The 20,804-nt window shown below is 35.9% G+C and overlaps 1 protein-coding gene across 1 annotated transcript in view; it reads left to right on the top strand.

The window, feature by feature from the left end:
• The first annotated feature begins 3,182 nt into the window (after positions 1–3,182).
• LOC150103926 (dipeptidyl peptidase 2-like) overlaps positions 3,183–20,804 on the top strand; it is a 287,390-nt gene continuing 269,768 nt past the window's right edge. Inside the window, exons 1-2 of the mRNA XM_090396608.1 lie at positions 3,183–3,369; positions 7,023–7,162. Of these exons, the coding sequence (XP_090252734.1) occupies positions 3,213–3,369; positions 7,023–7,162 (297 nt within the window). The 5' untranslated portion in view covers positions 3,183–3,212. The remainder of the gene's footprint in view (positions 3,370–7,022; positions 7,163–20,804) is intronic.

Raw genomic sequence — 20,804 nt, 5'->3', positions numbered from 1 at the left:
CCTGATGGAATCACCAAGGTGATAAAACTACTATGTCGCACAGCTATTGTGCATCTGACTAACATAATAAACTCCAGCTTTCGCGACAAATATTTCCCTTCCCACTGGAAGTTAGCAGATATAATTCCAATACATAAACCTGGAAAAGACCCGAAATTACCTCAAAGTTATAGAACAATTAGTCTCATCTCATGCCGGCTTGGTGGCCGAGTGGTTAGCATATCCGCTCTCCAGCCAAAAGGCTGCTGGTTCGAATCCCGCCATGGGAATAGATGTTTGTGATTGTCTGTGAAAATATTAGTGGTGGTGGTGGGCGGTAGATGGCGTTAGTGTAGTTCGTGGATTGATGAGTGGTGGAGACAGTGAGTTATAGGCACCCTCCTTTGATGAGGCCTTGGACTACCTAGAGGTGTCATGAATAATAATAATAATCTCAAATCTGGGCAAAATTGCCAAGAAAGTTATTCTCACAAGACTCCAAGAATTAGTGCACAGGCTAAACATTATTCCTGAGGAGCAGTTTGGGTTCCGCCAATCTCACAGTACCACACAACAGTTATATAGATTGGTGGAATATGTTACCACAGGATTTAATTGGTGTCAATGCACTGAAACTGCTTTCTTGGACATAGCCAGTGCATTTGACTAGACAAAATGATATCTTTTGGTACACCATTGGAAATGGTTCAACTGATGAGGTCATACCTCTACAACAGGCACATGCGAGTCAAGTTGAATGGCGCACTCTCAATACAAAAGTATATCCTGGCTGGAGTCCCACAAGGATCTCTACTGGCACCAACTCTTTTTTTTCCATATATATATGTGTGATATCCCGCACAACCCACAGTCATCTATTAAGGCCTTATATGAAGATAATACTGTGATACTGGCCAGATCTTTAAAAAACCTCATCTAGCAATCAAGAAACTGCAGGAAAATCTACTGCTAACCGAACAATATTTCACCAAATGGCGACTCCAAGTAAATCCTCAAAAGAGCATAACAGTGCTATTCACTAAAAGACCAATGCTTCCTACTGGAGACATCCTCCTATTTAATACAAAAATCCCATGGTTTACTGAGATCAAATATCTTGGCGTACTGATGGACGAAAAACTGACTTTCAGCTCCCATGAAGATTATCTGCCTAAAGACATCAGAAATCATTGCCCAGCTATATCCTTTAATTAATAGGAACAGTAAATTGAGCACCAGAATCAAGTTACTTATATATAAAATGACGATTCGTCCTATACTCACCTATGCTTCTCCGGCCTGGAGCCATACTGCCAATACCAATATACTCAAACTACAACGTGTGCAAAATAAATGTCTCAGAATGGTCTGCAACGCACCATAGTTCGTATGTACTGTGCAACTTCACCGGGACACAAATATCCCCTATATCTATACCTTCATGCAGACTACAGCAACTAAGTTCTTCTCAAAAGCATCTGTGCACCCTAATAAACTAATTCAACTAGCGTCAAATTACGACGCAACAGACTACTTTAAGCATAAAAGACCAAAAGCTATCTTAAACTGCAACCCCAATGATTAATCCTCAGGCCTACTCAGGGCGAGCAACAGGCTCATAAATATTTTCCCACTCACAGTTCTCCTCATCAGATAGCGGGGAATATGAAAAGCATCTGCTTCACCTTTAGGTCAGTAATGTCAAATGTCAAAATATATATTATATTTATTAATAAAATGTATATTATATAAATATATAATGTATACAAGTAATAAAAATTTAACACAAGTTATAGCTTCAGCGACGGCACCTAGTATTTTTCTTGTGTGTGCGATTAATTCGGCGCCTTTCCAAAAAAGTTTTTTTTTTTTTGAATAAAGTGTGAATAAAACGAACAGGAAATGAAAAACAAATGAAAACCGCTGTACAATATAATGACGGATTAGTCTACGGATTACCTACGGATTAGTCCTGCTTATACAATTTTTTTTTTTTTTTACACGGAACTCAACAATTAATCATGTTGATTTATGATACATCAAAAAATAAAGAACTGTTTTAAGTATATTTTCGTAAATTTTAATCAAAAATTACAGCGATATAATCGGGTCCAGGTTACAATTTCAGAATTTATTTGTTCATTTCATTTCATTTGTTCATGTAGATCTATCTCTAGATCTGTTAGTAGAGTAGCAGTGAAATTTTGTTCGTTTGCTTTTAAGCGCCTCCGTAGCGCAATTGGAAGAACGACGGTACATTGCGCCCTTCGATTGGAATAGGCCTAAGTTCGATTCTCGTCGCGACGGGAGGAATCTTTATCTGGTCGATTTCAATCGATGGTGAGTTAGCCGATCTCATACGGAGGTAGCAGGGTTTTTTCTCCCGGAAACTCGGGTTTTTCATCCCGCATACATACAAATCGGCCCTTCAGAACACACGCAATTTACAGACAAAAATTACTAGTTGTGGTGGTGTTGGAAGTGGGCGGTAGATGGCGTTGATTCGTAGTAGAGGTAAGGTGTAGAGACAGTTGAAGATGTCCTCCCGCGATGAGTCTTCGGACTCCTTGGAGGTATCAGGAATAATAATAATAATAATAATAATAATAATAATTTCCGGAAAGATCTGAAGGGACCTGAACGGAAAACGACCTACATTCATAATTATATGTACCATTCGTTGTTCGTTTAAACTCTTATCTCATTTTTTTTTTTGACATCTTTTAGGCGCCTTTTCTTCTGTGCAATATACGCACCAATAATTGCACACGCCCAGCCGAGCCTGGCTTTACATGTTTGTAACTTTACATGTTATAAATGCCTCTAGGCTTTGAGAAAAGGATTGCAAATTTTCGCTGATGCAATTTAAGAAACGGTTTGTACTACAGACCTCACTTTTGCCACAAGTGCATTTAGCTTCGAAAACACAATGAAACGTTCACCTCATATTATCATTATATATTAATTCATCTGGAGTCAAAGACTCATCGAAGGAGAATGAGAGAAGTTTACACCATCAACAAATTAATATCGTTTAGTCTGCTGCAAGATCATGTGTTATCAAGTGACGAGTTAAAATAAACCAATCAGAATACAAAGTTCGCCTACTCATATTAAGAGCACGTGCTATAAACATGTGATTGACAGTTTAATCTAATCAAACTGCTTGTCTAGAAACTTAGTTCTGAGTATTGCTTTATATATATATTATATTTTATACATAGATTGTTAGAATGCATTGGTTAATTCCAATTGTTTTTGCTGTTCTGACGTATACTGTAAACGGTGAACCCGCGAAATACAGAGAAATTTATTTTAATCAAGAAGTGGATCACTTCAATTATGTTAACTTCGGCCAGCAAACTTTTAAACAGCGATGTTTATTGAATGGTATGAATTTTGGCTATTAATGTACAGATATCATAATGCTATTTCAAGATATGTAACAGTGCTCATTTGTTCCAGAGGAAATATCAGGTTAAAAAAAATATTCTCAATAACTGTGGAAATGTAAAGCGATTTATTATTATAATTATTATGTGACACCTCCAGGGAGTCCAAAGAATCATCGAAGGAGAGTGTACCAACAGCATCGAACGATTGACCTCTTCCAACTACTAACCGCGCTCAAACTTGCTCAAAAGAGGCTCTACCAATCGACCAAAATGAAAGATTATCAAAATTAAAAACTAAAGTTTGGCAATATGTCAGTATTTCCATGTTATATTGACTAATTCGAAAGTTAATAGGTTCCCTTCCAGTGACTCATTTTCGTTCCTCTCCAATGGAAGTTTGGGTATTGTATAAGATGTAGTTAGAGTTGCCTCTCGTTAAGAATCTTTGATTCTGAGGCCGACCTGGTCTTAGGACAAAGTGGGTTCAAGGTGACCTTCGAACCCCCTGCTTCCGTCGATAAAAAAAGAAAATAAAAATTAAATGAATATAATAAAATATTAATGCAGCTTTCCAGACCTAGAGCTGACTGCAAAACCCCTGTGGATCCTTCGAACTCCAAGGCTTTTTCTTATAGGTTTGGTTTCTAACAATGGTAATAATTAAAACTAGAGAAGTATTACATGGATACAGTCCTAGTTATTTAATGAGAAAGCATCATTACATAATAATTTAAACTAGACATGTACAATTCGCTATTTTTTTTAAATTATATTCTTATGTGTGGAATGTAAATCAAGTATCATTTTAGAGGAGACTTATTGAACTAAACAAAACTCAAAACTGAAGACAAAACTCAAGGATACTTCATCAGTCAGTTTTTATACAGAACATTTTTTTTTTTTTTTCTGATATTCAAAATTTAATTGATGGTTTTATTTATCATTTTATTGCTCAAAGACAGAAGTAGCAAATTATATGCCAATCATTATCTCAGCAGTGATGGTTGAAGTTTTGGACAAGTTGGTAAAGACAGAATTCACAACAGGATGGATGGAAATTTGGGGCAACATGATTTTTTGAAGGGTAGGTGGGTCTTGCCTTAGTAATTTGCTTACTTTTTATAATTAAGTGAGGTGGATAATGGATATGGCTACTCAGTGATACTACTAGACTTTGCAAAGGCATTTAACAGCATTCCACATAGAACTCTTTTGCATGAATTAGAAAAAAAATGGGGATGAATATGAATCTAGTGATTTGAATTAGAGAGTACTTGATGGGTAGATATCAAAAAGTGGTTTATGGAGGAGTTCAGTCTAGGAGAAGGTGGGTGACTGTTGGTATTCCATAAGGCTCAGTACTTGGTCCGCTGTTGTTTAATTTATACATTAATGATAAAAGAAATGATCTGAAATGACAGTCTAAAAAGCTTGAAAATATGGATGGTCCACATTTGATCAATATAATATCAGCTGAATTGAATCCATGAAAGCATTTTAGGAAGGTTGGTGAACTTTTTCAAGATATTAAACACCAGTTTTTAATATACACAAGTAGGACTTTAGGTAAATTAGATATCTAGGTTTTACACATAAAATTAATGAGCACTTTGTACTGGTAGCAGTCACGAACTCCCTTGTATTCTAGGCACCAAATAGAATATTCTCAGCTGATATCAAACAATAATGGACTGTAGGCCATCATTGATTATTAATGCTGCCAGCACAATGCCAATAACTGTTGATGTAATTTTATATGTAATTATATATACATGCATATTCTTTTTTTTTTTTTTCTGACTCAAAGTTGAGCTTGGGTCAGGCTGTGCAGATTAGTAATGAATTATACTTGTACCTTTTAGTGTGCGTGTGTGTTTATATATGTAAACATATATATAATTTATTAACATATATTGAGCAAGAGGTGTATGCGGAGTTGAGCAAACTAGATGTTAATAAGGCTGTGGGACTTCATAATATATCGCCACGTATTCTGAAGGAATGTACCCGGGAGTTGACACCTGACTTGACATATTTTTTTAATACGAATCTTGCACTGGGTCAAGTTCCTAAGGAGTGGATAGAGGGTAAGATTGTGCCACTTCATAAAGGAGGTGATAGAACTCAAGCATCAAACTGTAGGCCTATCTGTGTCAGGTGTTGTGGTTACGTTGTTGGAGAAGCTTGTGAGAACTAGGATCCAGAATTGGGTTGACAACAATGGTATTATCTTTGATGGACAGCATGGATTTGCTAAAGGGAGGTCATGTTTTAGTAATCTATTTACTTATTACAATAAGGTGACTACTTCCTTGGACAGAGGAGAAGGGTACACAGTAATATACTTAGTTTCGCAAAGGCTTTTGATAGATTACTGCATGATAAGTTGATAGTCAAACTAGAGCGGATGGGGTTGGATATTAGATTAGTGCATTGGGTTGGTGACTGGCTATCTGATAGGTATCAACAAGTTGCGTATGGGGGAGCGATATCCAGGAAAAGGAAAGTCACTAGTGGTGTGCCTCAGGGATCTGTTTTAGGGCCATTACTGTTTAATTTGTATATTAATGATATTGGTGAAGATTTTGATGGAGATATTCAGTTGTTTGCAGATGATGCAAAGTTGGGATGAACCATGAAGAGTAGAGAAGATGTTGTGGCCTTACAAGAAGACTTGAATAAATTGAGTGATTGGGTATGGGAATGGGGATGCGAGTTCATTGTTGCAAAATGTAAGGTTTTAAAATTTGGAAAACAAAGATGGGATGCAGAATTTATGCTTGGTGAGGATATATTGTCGGAGGTGGAAGAAATAAGAGATCTGGGGATGATAGTGGATAAAGATCTGAAATTTAGGGGACACATAGCCAAAATTGTTAAGACAACAGAAATGCTTATGGGAATGATGCAGAGGACACTGACTTGTAGAAGTAGGGGGATTCTTGTTCCATTGTATAAGGCTTTAATTAGGCCACACCTGGACTATTGTGCTCAGAATTTGGTTACCTGGTTTTCAGAAGGACGAAGAGATGTTGGAAAGGGTCCAGAAGCGACTGACTAAGGTAGTTTCTGACCTCTGAAATGTCGAGTATGAGGAAAGATTGAGAAGATGCAATTTGCACAGTCTGGTGACAGGAGGAAGAGGGGAGATATGATAGAAACCTACAAGTTAGTAAGGGGTTGTTATAGGATCAATGCTGGAGAGGTTCTACAGAAAATAGTGGTAGATTGGGGAGAACCAGAGGTCATCCCTGGAAACTGTATAAGAGGGGTGTGAGTAGGGGAGTGAGAATCAGGTTTTTTTCATGCAGAGTTGTGAAAGATTGGAATGCCTTGCTGAGAGTGTGGTGTCTGCAGAGAATTTGAGTGTGTTTAAAGCACGGTATGATGAGCTGTGTGTATGGTAAAAGGATCTCCCAGATGAGTCTTTGACTCCATGGGGTCTTGGGTAATAATAATATAATATAATATAATAATAATATAAACATACACTTACTCCAGATGAGGACTTCAATATGAAGGTCAAAAACATTGAGTACTCAGTTTATCTTCAGTTAAAGTTATTACTCCAACATGATAATAGTCTCTATAATTTTTCATCTTAATATGAGTGCAATTATGTGGTTAATATTTATTTATTTTTTTCAGACTCATGGTGGTCACCTGGCAAGGGTCCAATTTTTTTCTACACTGGTAATGAAGGTGATATTGTGTCTTTTTGGAACAACACTGGGTTTATGTTTGATATTGCTCCACAGTTCCATGCACTTATCTTATTTGCAGAGCATGTGAGTATGTAAATGAATAATGTTAAGTAATACAGTTATTTTTAGTAACTATTTATGGAAATTTTCCTTTCAATGTTAGGGTTATAAAAACTATTACTGATTTTAATAGGTTTCTCTTTACTTGCATTAGATATGTACAAAGATGAGAGTAAAAAAAAATCTATCATACACATTTATCTGAATTCCTTATACATTATGTCCTTTTTATAATAAATAGGTAATTTATAAATAACAGTTATACAGCATAAGCAATATACACACACATACACGAATGGTTTTTCAAAATTATGCATACACACTTTAACAGTTTGTATTTCTTGAACAGTATAAATAATTTTAATATGATGTTTTGTATTTTAAAGCTAAAACATATACAATTTTCTTAAATAACTCAAACTTAGTGGAGATGCTCAAAACTGTCTGCCCTCAACACAGCTACATGAGAGACCTCTATCTTCACCAGTTCTACAAACTGTAAGGTCCAAGTCAGGTAAAATGTTTGATGTTTCCTGCTGCATTCCTCTTCACATTATCTCCAATATTTGCAGTTTATGACAGCGAACTTGGTTTTTCAAGTATCACCATGCAAAAAAATCCCAAAGCATAAGGTCCTTAGAGGATGTTCAAAAGGACATCCTCTAAGGACCTTATGCTTTCGGATTTTCTGTTCTCTTTGGGATTCACTATTCAGGAAATTAGGAATGTTTTCTTTCCTTTCTATTGGTAACTATAACCAAAAACAACAAAAAAATAATGTAAAGAATTATTTAATATATGCAAATATCATATTAAAATTATTCATGCTATTCACAAAATATAACTTTTTTTAAAGTGTATAATTTTGAAACACCCTGTGTGAGAGAGTGAGTGGTCCTCAACTTACAACCACTCAATCTTACAATGGACATGCCATTAACACATTCACTGAATATCACTTCACTCTGAAACCCACTGAAGCACATTATCATTGCCTTCAAGGCATATTTTTAAAAAAATGCTTTTGCTCAGTCTATTGTTGCTATTAAGTTTGAGAAATCTCTCAGAGAGTTTGGGAAGGAATACTATATCTTGTGTTGTACAAAGATTGTAGATGCAGCATGAAGTGAGGTGACATAGTGTATGAATGATGTTTGGAAGAAGCTGCTGAAAATATATATACACAGAATTCTACAAAGACAAAGCCATAAGAGATTGGTTACAAGACAGTCTTGTCACCAATCTCTTAGAGGTCAAAAATGAAGACACAGCAAGTGGTGGAAGAAGTGCTCTCTCAGATGAAACCTTATAAAGCTAGAAGCTCAGAAAGTTGCTCAGAAAGTGGAAAGAGAGAGAGAGAGAGAAAGTAGTAGAACAAAACCTGAGGCCTCTCCTTCCTCAGGAAAAAAAAAAATTTACAGTGAAAATTTGACAAGGACATTTCCTCTGCTAATAAAGTAATTTGGTTGTTTGAAAAATGCACCCAAACATGGGAAGAGAGATTTAGAAAAATAGACAGAATGATGCAACTTGTAATTGCTATGCAGTAAGGAAAAATGGCCAAATTTTCAGAACAAGCTATATGTAATGCACATATTTTTAAAGATGCTTGCGCTTCTATTACCTCATCTCCTGAAGATGAGCCTAGACCTTTCATAAATTATGCATTTTGTGAACTGTCCATAGCATGTTTTGTTTCATTTCCTGAATTTGGAGAATATGTTGTTGTTGAAGATTATCCTCTCCTCTCCTATATTCTGTGATGAATTATCTAATTAATAAGGCAACAGCTTTGAAGAATTAACCTTGCTCCATGTGTTTCCAGCTAATTATTTTACTGATAATTGCGCTGTACATTCATATTGCATTATTTATTACAGTACTGTATACAGTAATTTTATGTTATAATTTGTACATTATATTATTTCACTATAAACAAAGCATAAAAAAGTTGGTTAAAAGTATAACAAAAACAGACATTTTAGCATTAAGACAAGTTAATTGTTAACATGTTGTGGTTCACATTATTGACTTCTGACCTTTTCGAATTATGAAAGGTCGTCAGTCAAGGACTGACTTATGAATAATCCAGATGTAAATTTTTTTAAAAAATAATAAGTTTATAAAATGTATCAATACATTGGGTTTACTGTTCCCGACATAATAATAATTGAATGATTTCCTCTGATAGCATTGGATCAAACAAGTCATTTGCATTTTTTCATAGGTTGTGGTTGGGAACCAACCTATATTTTTAATTATGGATAAGCAACACTTTTGCTGCAGTGGTAATAGATACATAAGGTACATTTTTCTTAACTACTCAAATTAAGGTCTTTATTGATGCATGCTATTTTTACTTATGATTTAAACCATTAGTTTACCAGTTGAACAGTGCTTGAATCTTGAATTTAAAAACTCATTTCTTACAGGAATAATCCAGATCTAATTTGAGATGCACTTGTGACAATATAAACACTTTTTATTGTGACAATAAAAAGTTCCCCTATGTTGTGTTCATGTTTAACACAACATAGGGGAACTTTTGAATGTTGATATAATCCATTTGGATATTTAATGGATCAGCTCTCATTACAGGTATTTTGATAAATTGATTGGTCACACTCAGTGTCGGCCCTAGGGGTCCTGGCACCTGATGCAATTTTACATCGAGTGCCCTTACTTTTTTTTTTAATGTAGTTAAAATTTAAAGGTCAAAAACTCAAAACACATCTATTTTATGTAAAATTTTGTACTTTGAAAAATAGATATATTAATCTCACAACTAGCCAGAATGTCTATATACATCCAGCAAAATCTGGATATGATGCATGCTATCTGTTGAAAGAATATAGATAAGAAGTGCCATTTGGCCGTCATGTCCATTAGAAGGTGCAATATAATCCTTCACACTGAAGAGAACACTTAACCAGATTATCTCGCAATCATAGCCGTGTCTCAGTTGCCTACAACAAGAAACACAGTTCCTTGTTTTATGCTGGGTAAGAGGACTTTTATAGTTATATTGGATAGACTAAAAAATAGAAGTTAAGGGATATTACATCGCATATTGTTTCATAGCCAAATAACAAACTCAAAGAGTTTCATGCCAAATATAGAAACTATATAAAGTTCGGCGAGTCCAAGCACAAGCAAATACCTGGATAGTGCAACACCTGATCCATTTGGTATAGTGCAACACTGAGGCAACTCATAGTAAGGGTGGAGCAAGCTCTGATATTTACCCATAATGTGAAACCCAGCTCCTAGGAGCTGTATTACTGTTCTACATTATGAGAGAAGGTCACTACCCAGACCGGTTTCAACCTTATGTATAGGTGAAGCAGGCTCTAAAAATAAGACGATCCCGAAAGATCGCCCAACTCAGCGTTGTTCCACTCAATGACAGGCTCACCCCGCGTCACCGAGAAGAACTTCTCAGCATTGGCTCTACCCAGTGGTAGGCTCACCCCGCCACCAAGCAGAGTCCTAATCTTGGCGGTGGCCCCACTCAGAGACAGGCAAGAACCTACCTACAAGCAGAGCCTCTCAAAGCCAGATTCGCTCCGCACCGGTTTCCACCCTCATTGGGGTCTCATCAGTGAGAAGGTAAACCTAGTAATACCAAGTTTGTAGCAAACAGAACTTACATACCCTACTATGAGAATTGCCAAGGTGTCCTAATAAATTATTAATTATATGAAGAGCCAAAGGCTTCAATTTGATGACATGAACTTATTTAAGTTAAGGGATATTACATCCCATATTGTTTCATAGCCGAATAAGAAACTCAAAGAGTTTCATGCCGAATATAGAAACTATATAAAGTTCAGCAAGTCCAAGTGTAAGCAAATACCTGGATAGTGCAACACCTGATCCATTTGGTAGTGCAACACTGAGGCAACTCATAATAAAGGTGGAGCAAGCTCTGATCACTATTCTCGGTATTTACCCATAATGTGAAACCCAGCTCCTAGGAGCTGTATTACTGTTCTACATTATGAGAGAAGGTCACTGCCCAGACCGGTTTCAACCTTTATTAAGGTCTCATTAGTGAGTAGGTAGACCTAGTAATACCAAGTTTATAGCGAACAGAACTTACATACTCTACTATGAGAATTGCCAAGAAGGGATAAATTATTAATTATATGAAGAGCCAAAGGCTTCAATTCGGCGACATGAACTTATTTAAGTTAAGGGATATTACATCCCATTGTTTCATAGCTGAATAAGAACCTCAAAGAGTTTTATGCTGAATGGGCAATTCTCATAGTAGGGTATGTAAGTTCTGTTCGCTACAAACTTGGTATTACTAGTTCTACCTACTGACTGATGAGACCTCAATAAATGTTGAAACCAGTCTGGGTAATGACCTTCTCTCATAATGTAGAACAGTAATACAGCTCCTAGGAGTTGGGTTTTCACATTATGGGTAAATACCAAGAATAGTGATCAGAACTTACCAAGCGAAAAATAAACTCTCAACACATCTTCCAAAATGAAATTTTATATGTATATACGCGTAATGTATCTTGGAAACAACCAAAATATTGACTTGGAATTTCCTAATGGAGGAAACTCCTGGTAACACAGGTTCACTCTTCTAAGGAAAGAGGTCATAAACTTTACAAATCCGCTATAGTTAGTTCTCATTATTTCCAATGTTCAGTTGACAAAAATAGCAAGTAATAATCGCGTGCACTTTCTTTTCAAAAAACATACAAAGAAAGTACATTATAAATCACACTTCATTCTGAAATCTCCACTCAATGAATAAAAAAATACTATATATTTTCTTATTATCATCATTAGCTGGCATTTTCTTTTAGTACAAAGAAGAAATCTCCGCATATTTGGAAAAGACATTTACCACTAGTTTAGATAGGTGGAAAAGTAGCTATATTTTACTATAGTTTTACATTAAAATATGAGTATGCTCCCCAAGTGACATTTGTAACAATTGTCTTTTGAACGGTTTTGAAAATAAATTATTTCAAACATCAGCAGGATGAATAGGTGGGTTCTCTTTCTCCCTCTTCCAAAAAAAAGCTGAACATTTATGTAACACATGCGCTTATTTTTTTTTAACTCAAATATTTCCTTCTTTCTTAAATAACTGCATCAAATAATTTATAAGTTTTCAATAATAAAAGTGAAATTGTGATTATTATAAATTAAGAACTTATTTTGACATAAATATTGTATCAGACTGTAAAAGAAATCTCAGTATTTCTATTTAGGATAAAACTGAAAACAAAACAAGACATCATTCTCATGTATTATGCATTACCTTGGGACTCTTTAGTGTAACTTCAGAAGTCACACTAAAGAGCTTCTCCCACACATTAAAGAAAGAATCTTTCTTTTTCAAGAGTGTTGAGAGTAATCAGAGCTTTTAGCCTTTACTTCCAGCTGAGAAAATTATTGTCTAGTATTTCTAAGACAAATGTTATTTCCAGCTGCTGCAGTAAAAGTCGTGATATTTGAAATTTTTTAAGACTAACACTAGTGAACTTTCTTTTTTGTTGCATACATGTAAGTTGTTTTTATATGGTGAAAATATAGAAAAGAAGGAATGTTTGAGGGAGGTAATGGCTGACTGCATACCTAGAGTCCGGAGAGTAAATTAAGTGGAAGTTAAATGGATGAATAAAACCATTAAGCTTGAGCTGCAAAAAAAGAAACAATTGTGGAGGGAATTTGAGGAGAAAGGTGACCTGCAGGCACACAAACAGTACAAAGCACAGCCAGAAGGGTACCTAGTGTGGTAAGAAAAGCAAAAGCAGATTATGAAAGGAAATTAGCAACGCAAGCTAAAGAGAATCAAAAACAGTTCTTTCGATATGCTGCAAGTAAAAGAAAAATGTATATGACAGAATGATTTCAAGGAATGCTGATGGTAGGGAGATAACCAGTGGTGAGCTATAAGGGGCTCGTGCGGGCCCTTTGTTAAATTTTTCTCAAATTTGCGAGCCCCTTGTTCTTCTTGTTTAATAATCTTGTAGAACTAGAAAATACCACCACGGAATGTATACATGCTACTATAATTGCTACTTTAAATTCATATTGATTTTCTGATAACTATTTAAAAATTCATCTCATTGCATTTTGTTCTGATGGAGCTAGTGTAATGTTAGGAAACAAATCATTTCAAACTTCTACAAAAATTTCCCAACATTGTGATTTGGCGTTGCGTAGCTCATCATTTACAATTAGCATTAGACGATTCGATAAAAAAAAACATTAAAGAAATAAATCATTTTGAAATATTTATGGATAAATTATATGCTTTTTATCATCAATCACCAAAAACTCAACGAGAATTAAATACGATTGCAAAAGACCTTGGTATCGAAATTTTAAAGATCAGCTGTGTGTTTCGACGACAATGGGCAGCTTGCAGTTTACGAATGGCTCTTGCTGTGTGGAGAAATTACTCAGCTTTATGCAAGCATTTTGCATCAAACGATAAATATAAGGGCTTTTTTAAACCGACTTATCAATTTGGAATTTTTAAAAGATCTAGCATTAAAGATTGATATCCTACAGGAATTATCATATCTGTCAGAAGCTCTACAAAGTTGCAATATAAGTATTATTAGGGATAAGTTAGCCCCCCCCCCCTTTTTTTTTTTTTTTGGCTCGACGATGTGAGCCCTTTGTTAAAATTTCCATAGCTCACCACTGGAGATAACTGAATCAGTCGAAATAGTAGAATTACTAAGTGAACGCTTTGCAAGAGTATATCACCCAGGTGGTGATATTGCAAGAATGAGGGTGGAGGATGAGAATGAGGATTGAAATGGAGGTGAATAGTATATTGCAGAACTCATTTTAGAAATTATGGACTTTACAACCGTGTTAAAACACGGTTGTAAAGTCCATAATTTCTAAAATGAATGCTGATCAGCATGCAACACTAAAAGAAAGGATATTGCAGAACCTTAATGAGAATACATCTGTGGGATTGGATGGTATACCAGCTTGAGTCTTATGTGAAGTGGCAAAGGAATTGTCATTGCCATTGAGCATATTGTTTAAATCTGAGCTGTAGGTTAGTCTTGAGGGGTGGAATGAGGTGGAAAATAGTTCCATTACATAAAGGAGGCTCCAAGACTGCTGTTGCAAATTATCGACCGATCAGCATATCAGGAGTTGTTTTCAAAGTATTGGAGAAATTAGTCAAGAGAAAAATACAGGATTGGATAGATGAAAATGGGGTACTGTATGGGGGACAGCATGGTTTTGTGAAGGGTACATCATGCTTCAGTAACTTGCTCATGTTTTATAACACAGTGACAGCTGAACTGGATAAGGGTAATCGATTTACAGTGATTCTACTGGACCTTGCTAAGGCCTTTGACAGGATACCACATGGAATTCTAATCAGTAAAGTGCAGCACATGGGGATGGATATAGGGTTGGTGAGATGGATAGGAGGTGGTTGATGGAGAGATATCAGAGAGTAGTTTATTCGGGAGTAGAATCCAAAAGAAGGCAAGTGACTAGTGGTGTGCCACAGGGTTCTGTTCTTGGACCACTGCTATTTAATTTGTTCATAAATGATATAGGAAAAGATCTGAGAGGAACTGTTCATTTATTTGCTGATGATGCAAAGTTAGGTAGAGCAATAGTTGAGTGCACAGGATGTCAAAATTTTGCAGGATGATTTGGATAGTTTGGAGGACTGGGCCAAGGAGAATGGATGTCAGTTTAACGTGGCAAAGTGTAAGGTTATGCATTTTGGGGTGAAAAGATTAGCAGCACTATACCACACTGGTGGAACTGTACTCCAGGAAATTGATGAAGCCAGAGACTTGGGAGTGCTAGTGGATAGGGAGTTAAAGTTTAGTGGGCACATAGCAAAAGTGGCTAAATCAGCTCATCAGATCATTTGGTTACTTAAGAATACTTTAACGAGAAGAGACAAGCAGGTTATTGTTCCTCTTTATTGAGCTCTGATAAGACCCCATCTTCACTACTGTGTGCAGATCTGGGCACCAGGGTTTCTTGGTGATGGAGGAGGAGGAGGTAGAGAGGATCCAGAGGCAAGTGACCAAGATGGTAGCTGGTCTGTAGAATAAACTTTACGAGAACAGGTTGAAGATTTGTAGCTTACAGAAATTGGTTGATAGGCAGAAAAGAGGTGATATGATTGAGACATTCAAATTACTGAGGGGTTTTTACAAGATTAATTCAGAGGAAATTTTTCAGAACAGGTCTGGTGGTGGGAGAACTAGGAGCCATTCATGAAAACTGAGCAAGAGTGTAGTTAGCAACGGTGTTAGAACTAGGTTTACTTGGAGAGTGATGAACAAGTGGAATAAGCTGCCAGTCTGTTGTGGGTGCCATAACCGTGAATGAGTTCAAAGCAAAGTATGATAGATACTGTGCAAATGCTGAACAATTCTTGACGTGATGTTTAGGGCCTCCCTCGATGAATCTAAGGACTCCTTGGAGTAGCACGTAATAATAATTTCTAAAACTTAGAATAATGTCAACAGACAGTAGAACAAATGATTGTAGATTGCAAAGAAATAGTCTGGAATTAGAAAGTATCTGCTTCACCGGACAACAATATTATTGGTTTATTTCTTTTATCAAGTGGTAAAATGAAGTAATAGATATTGAATATTGTCTGTGGAAACTTTCATACCGGTAGAAAATTAGATACGTAATCTTAGTAACGTAAACTTAGAAAAGTAGTCGATCCAATTCCAGGAGTTCCATCCTGAAATAAAAAAATCTATTGAACAAAAAATTTGGTGAGACATAAAACATAAATGTAAATAAAAAAATTAAAAAAATACTTAAAGAAATGCATAAATTTTTCTTTGATTTGTAAAGCCATTGGTTAAATTTTTAATCTACTTGCCTTGGTGTGAATTCACTACACCTTCACTGTGTGTTTAGCGATCAATAATTCACTGATTTACAAACAATGCTCAAATATCACTTAGTAATAGATATTAGCTAGATACATGTGGGTGCCTCACTTCCTAACTGGTGAATGCTTGCTGCCTGTAAAAAAAAAAAAAAAAAAAAAAAAAAAAAAAGTTGGTAATGTAAGGAAACCCCCCCCCCCCTTAATGCGATGCCCGGCTTGTCTAGTGCTTCCACCAGCTCTATACTAAATCATTATATTTTTGTATTTTTATTTATTTTTTATATAATATATTTTATATATTGCCAGCCTTGGTCAAGTGGTTAGCGTATCTGCTTTCCAGCCAAAAGGCTGCAGGTTTGAATCCCACTGTGGGCATGGATGTTTGTGATTGTCTGTGGAAATCCTAGTGGTGGTGGGCAGTAGATGGCATTGGTGTAGTTACAGTTGATGAGTGGTGGAGACAGAATCATAGAATAGGTCCTCTCCCTCGATGAGTCCTTGGACTCTCTGGAGGTGTCACATAATAATAATAATAAATAATCCAGTAATTCCACTCTAGAGACTAACCATGGAACTTTTTCAAGCAACTTGGATCTCTAATATGGAGAGGTGGTTGTTTCACACTGGACATTAAAATTCATCTCCCATTTAAAGACAATCATAAACATTCATGTCCACAGCAGGATTAGAACTGCAGCCTGTTGGTTGGAGAGCAGATACACCAACCATGTGGCCAACCAGGCCAGCAATTATTAGGGATAGGAGGTCAACAGAAGGACAAAATTGTCAAGGGCAGTGTGACCCAGAGGCACAGAATATATATAGTCGGTTGCTGCTTTAGGAGATCGGGTGAAAGATGATGTGAATGACATGCATTGGCAAATTATGACAATAGGTGCATGCTGAGTAATTGTTACAGGAGACTTCAATTACAGGGACACAGATTGGAAGGAGGGAAGGAAATGGAATTCATATACTAAGAGATAATTGCTTGAAATAGCATATGATGGAGGGGACTAGGGGGTTTGTTTGATGTTATCTAGGACCAGCATTATGAGGATTTATCCATAACACATTGGGGAGAAAGGTAAGTAATCATGCAGTCTCGACTTGGAAGTTTCAGTTAAGAAAAAGTACATATGTGAAATTATGGTGCAGGTATATTGTGACAAACTTAGTGAGCAGCTTGAAGCATTGCCATGATGTAAGATTTGCAAGAGAAGGATATTATCAGTGCATAGAAAGATGATGTCAAGGAGTGTTTTGAAGGAAGCAGTATCAGACTGTACACCCAGGATCAGGAAGATAAATCAAGTAGGATTGTTAGATGAATGAGTATAATTTAGCAGGATTGAAAAAAAAAATGTTTTGGACGATGTATAAGGAGAAAGGTGATCAGCAAGCTCCCAGCAGTACAATGCACAGACAAAAAGGATAACAAGTAGAATACAGAAAGCAAAATCATATTATGAGAAGAAATTATCTAAGCAAGCCAAAGGAAACGTCCAGAGAAGTGTATTGTTATGTGGTGAGTAAAAGGAGAAATAGCTATGGAGGGATAATTTAAATGAAAGCTGATGATATGGAAGTGACAGAACTAGACAAATTAGTTTAGTTACTGAGTGATCAATTAGTGAATACAGCTAGGAGGTTAAATGAGACGATATTGGACCGTATATTACGTGCATGCACAGATGAATTAGCATTGCCTCTGACTTACTGTTTAACGTAAGTCTCAGTTATGGTAAAGGTCTGAAGGGCAAAATTGAATGAGGACATAATAGTCCCATTGCATAAAGGAGCAAACTATTCACAATAAATGTTCCTGTAGTTCCTATGATTTTGTTATAGTGAGAATTAACTGCAGTTCTGATAAATCTATTCCTTAGCCATACATAGTACTAAATGTATATGTGGTAGGTATACTATATCTTTTTGTAGTTGGGTTCACACACTAAGATAAAAATATCAGCAAATGCACTCTTTGGTTGTAAAAGACATAGGTTTGAATTTTGTGTAAGATGCAATGCACCAGCCATGGAAAAATTCCCTTAAAAAGGGAATTTTTCCTGATGAAGGTCAGTTAGCCAGTCTTATACAGAGGTAGGAAGTTCTCTCTTTTAGTCTTGAGTTTTTACCTTGCAAAACAGATAAAACTGCTTGAGGATACATACAATTTAGAGACACAATATCTTGATCTCATAGGGTAGGTTATTATTGTGTAATTTTATCAGTCAGCCAACCAACCACATTTGAAGACTGTATATCCTGATGTAAAGTCCCATCCATACTCCATGTCTGATATTAATTAAACAATAAAAAAATCTTTTCAGCTATTTACTGTTGAACTGATATCTTTATATCAATCCCACACATCAAAAGTTGTAAACCTACAGCACATTTTTAGCAATGGCTAAAAAACAATCCAAACCTCTAGAGACCAAATATAGAATGTTCTTAAGCCACTTCAGGCTTCAAGTAGCAGGATAGTGATCTCAAGTTGGATAATGAAAATCCTTTCATCTAAGTTACTATCACTATTGTGGCATCGATAAATTGAAAAACAATGGCTTTTAATTTTGAAAATTTTTAATTCTGTTTCATAATGTTTCATATTGGTATAGTAAAAAAATATTCATAAATTAGCTTAAATATCTCAATCATATCACCTCTTTGTTTCCTTTCCACCAGATTGTAGATTACATGTTTTCAGTATATCCTTACAACTAGTGTTTTGCCAATCTGATATTATTTTTGCTATCCTCCTCTGTACTCTCTCTCCACAGTTACTTATCCTCTTTAAATCCTGGTGACTGAACTAGATCTGAACATTGTAATCCAGATGTGGTTTTGTCAGGACTTTTGTATAATAGCACTACTGCTGTCTTATTTCTGCTGGTCAGTATTTTCCTCCTCCTGAGTACTACAGTGATCCTCTGGATTATAGAAAGTTTTTCCATTTTATTAGAAATTAAACTTGCAAAGAAATTATATTTTTATTAAGAAAACGGAGTTTGTGTGTGAAGTATCTTCATGACTAGGCTACTTGTATATAGAGACTGATGACTTCACATCAAGTGCCTTAGTATCCCATAATGCAAAGCATACTTCCTTTCAAAAGTTATGTTACTATACATTATGGGAAGGGTCACTACCCAGACTGGTTTCATCCTTTATTGAGGTCTCATTAGTGGGAGCCTAGTTGTGAAGATACTTCATGCACAAACTTAAGTTTTTGGCAAATTTAATTTAATTTCTAACCAAGCAGAGAAACTTTCTACAACTATCTTTGATCCAGAGTGATTTAATAATAATATGATACACTTTTTTTATTACCTGTATGTGAGAAACATGACTTCAACATATGCATTAATTCAACCATGGTATCTCTTCTGGGTCTGGTGTGTCTACTGATGAGACCTCAATAAAGGTTGAAACTAGTCTGGGTAGTGACTTTTTCCCATAATTCATAGTAATGTACACTTCTGAAAGGAAGCATGCTTTACATCATGGGATACTAAAGCAATTGATGTGAAGTCATCAGCCTCTATAAACAAGTAGCCTAGTTGTGAAGATACTTTACTTACAAACTTTGTTTGCTTATGCTAGGATAAAGGATTAAACAAGAATATAATTTCTTGCCAAGTTTAATTTAATCCTCTAAGTTGTCTTCTCAACCTTTGCTTCATGTCCTTTAAACTTCAAAATTCAAATCTATCATTAGTATCAAGATCCCTTTCTTCTTCTTCTGCTTCCATTCTATCTTCACAGAGAGAGAGAGAGAGTATGCAGTCTCCTATCTGTGGATCTCAGATTTCAAAACCTTATATTTAGCTATATTAAAATGATGTTCCCCATTCATTTACCCACATATTTTCAGCATCTTCAAATCCTCCTGAAGAGCCATAACATTATTATTATTACGTGACACCTCCAGGGAGTCCAAGGACTCATCGTGGGAGGAACACTAATCTACTTTGCTAAATACATCTCATCCTCTTCACTACTACTTAATTCTCCACCTAAGACAATCAACGCCATCTATTGCCCATCATCATCAACAACAGTATTTTTTGTCTGTAAATGGCATGTGTTCTGAAGGCCGATTTGACTGTATGCATGATGAAAAACTCGAGTTTCTGGGAGAAAAAACCCTGCTACCACCGTATGAGATCAACTAACTCGCCTTCAATTGAAAAAGCCCATATAAGGATTCCCCTCGTCAGAACAAGAATCAAACACAAGTCTTTTCCTATCGAAGGCCACAATGTTTTGTTGTTCTTCCAATTGTGCTACAGCGGCTTAGTACTGTTAAAACTAATAATCCTCCTAAGCTTTACATTATTTGCAAACAACTTCATACATAGCTCTCTAATATTTCTCAGAATGCTATTTCCAATCTAATCTACTAGCCTGATATATAAACCTATTTATTGCACTTAAATATTAACTTTCATCTGACACTCTATGAAATGCCTTTGTAAAATCCATAACAGAACAGTGTATTATTATTATGTGACACCTCCAGGGAGTCATCGAGGGAGAGTGTGCCAACAGCATCGAACGATTGGTTTCCTTCCAACTACTAACCATGCTCAAACTTGCTTAACTTTTTGCATGAGCCATTAGTAACAGAGGTTTTACCAAATGCATTTCCTTCATCCACTGCTCTTGTTACTTATTAAAAAGGTAACCAAATTTCTAAAATAAGCACCTTAACAAATCCATGCTGGCCTGCATCATTATTATTGTTCATGGGTGGTTTTGCAAATACATTGC

The sequence above is a fragment of the Typopeltis vanoorti genome, chromosome 8, assembly GCF_054136105.1.
Source record: "Typopeltis vanoorti isolate ZY-2024b chromosome 8, IOZ_Tvanoo_1.0, whole genome shotgun sequence".
Classification (NCBI taxonomy): domain Eukaryota; kingdom Metazoa; phylum Arthropoda; class Arachnida; order Uropygi; family Thelyphonidae; genus Typopeltis; species Typopeltis vanoorti.
Note: the sequence above shows the minus strand (reverse complement) of the source record. Positions and strands in the feature narration are given on the sequence as shown.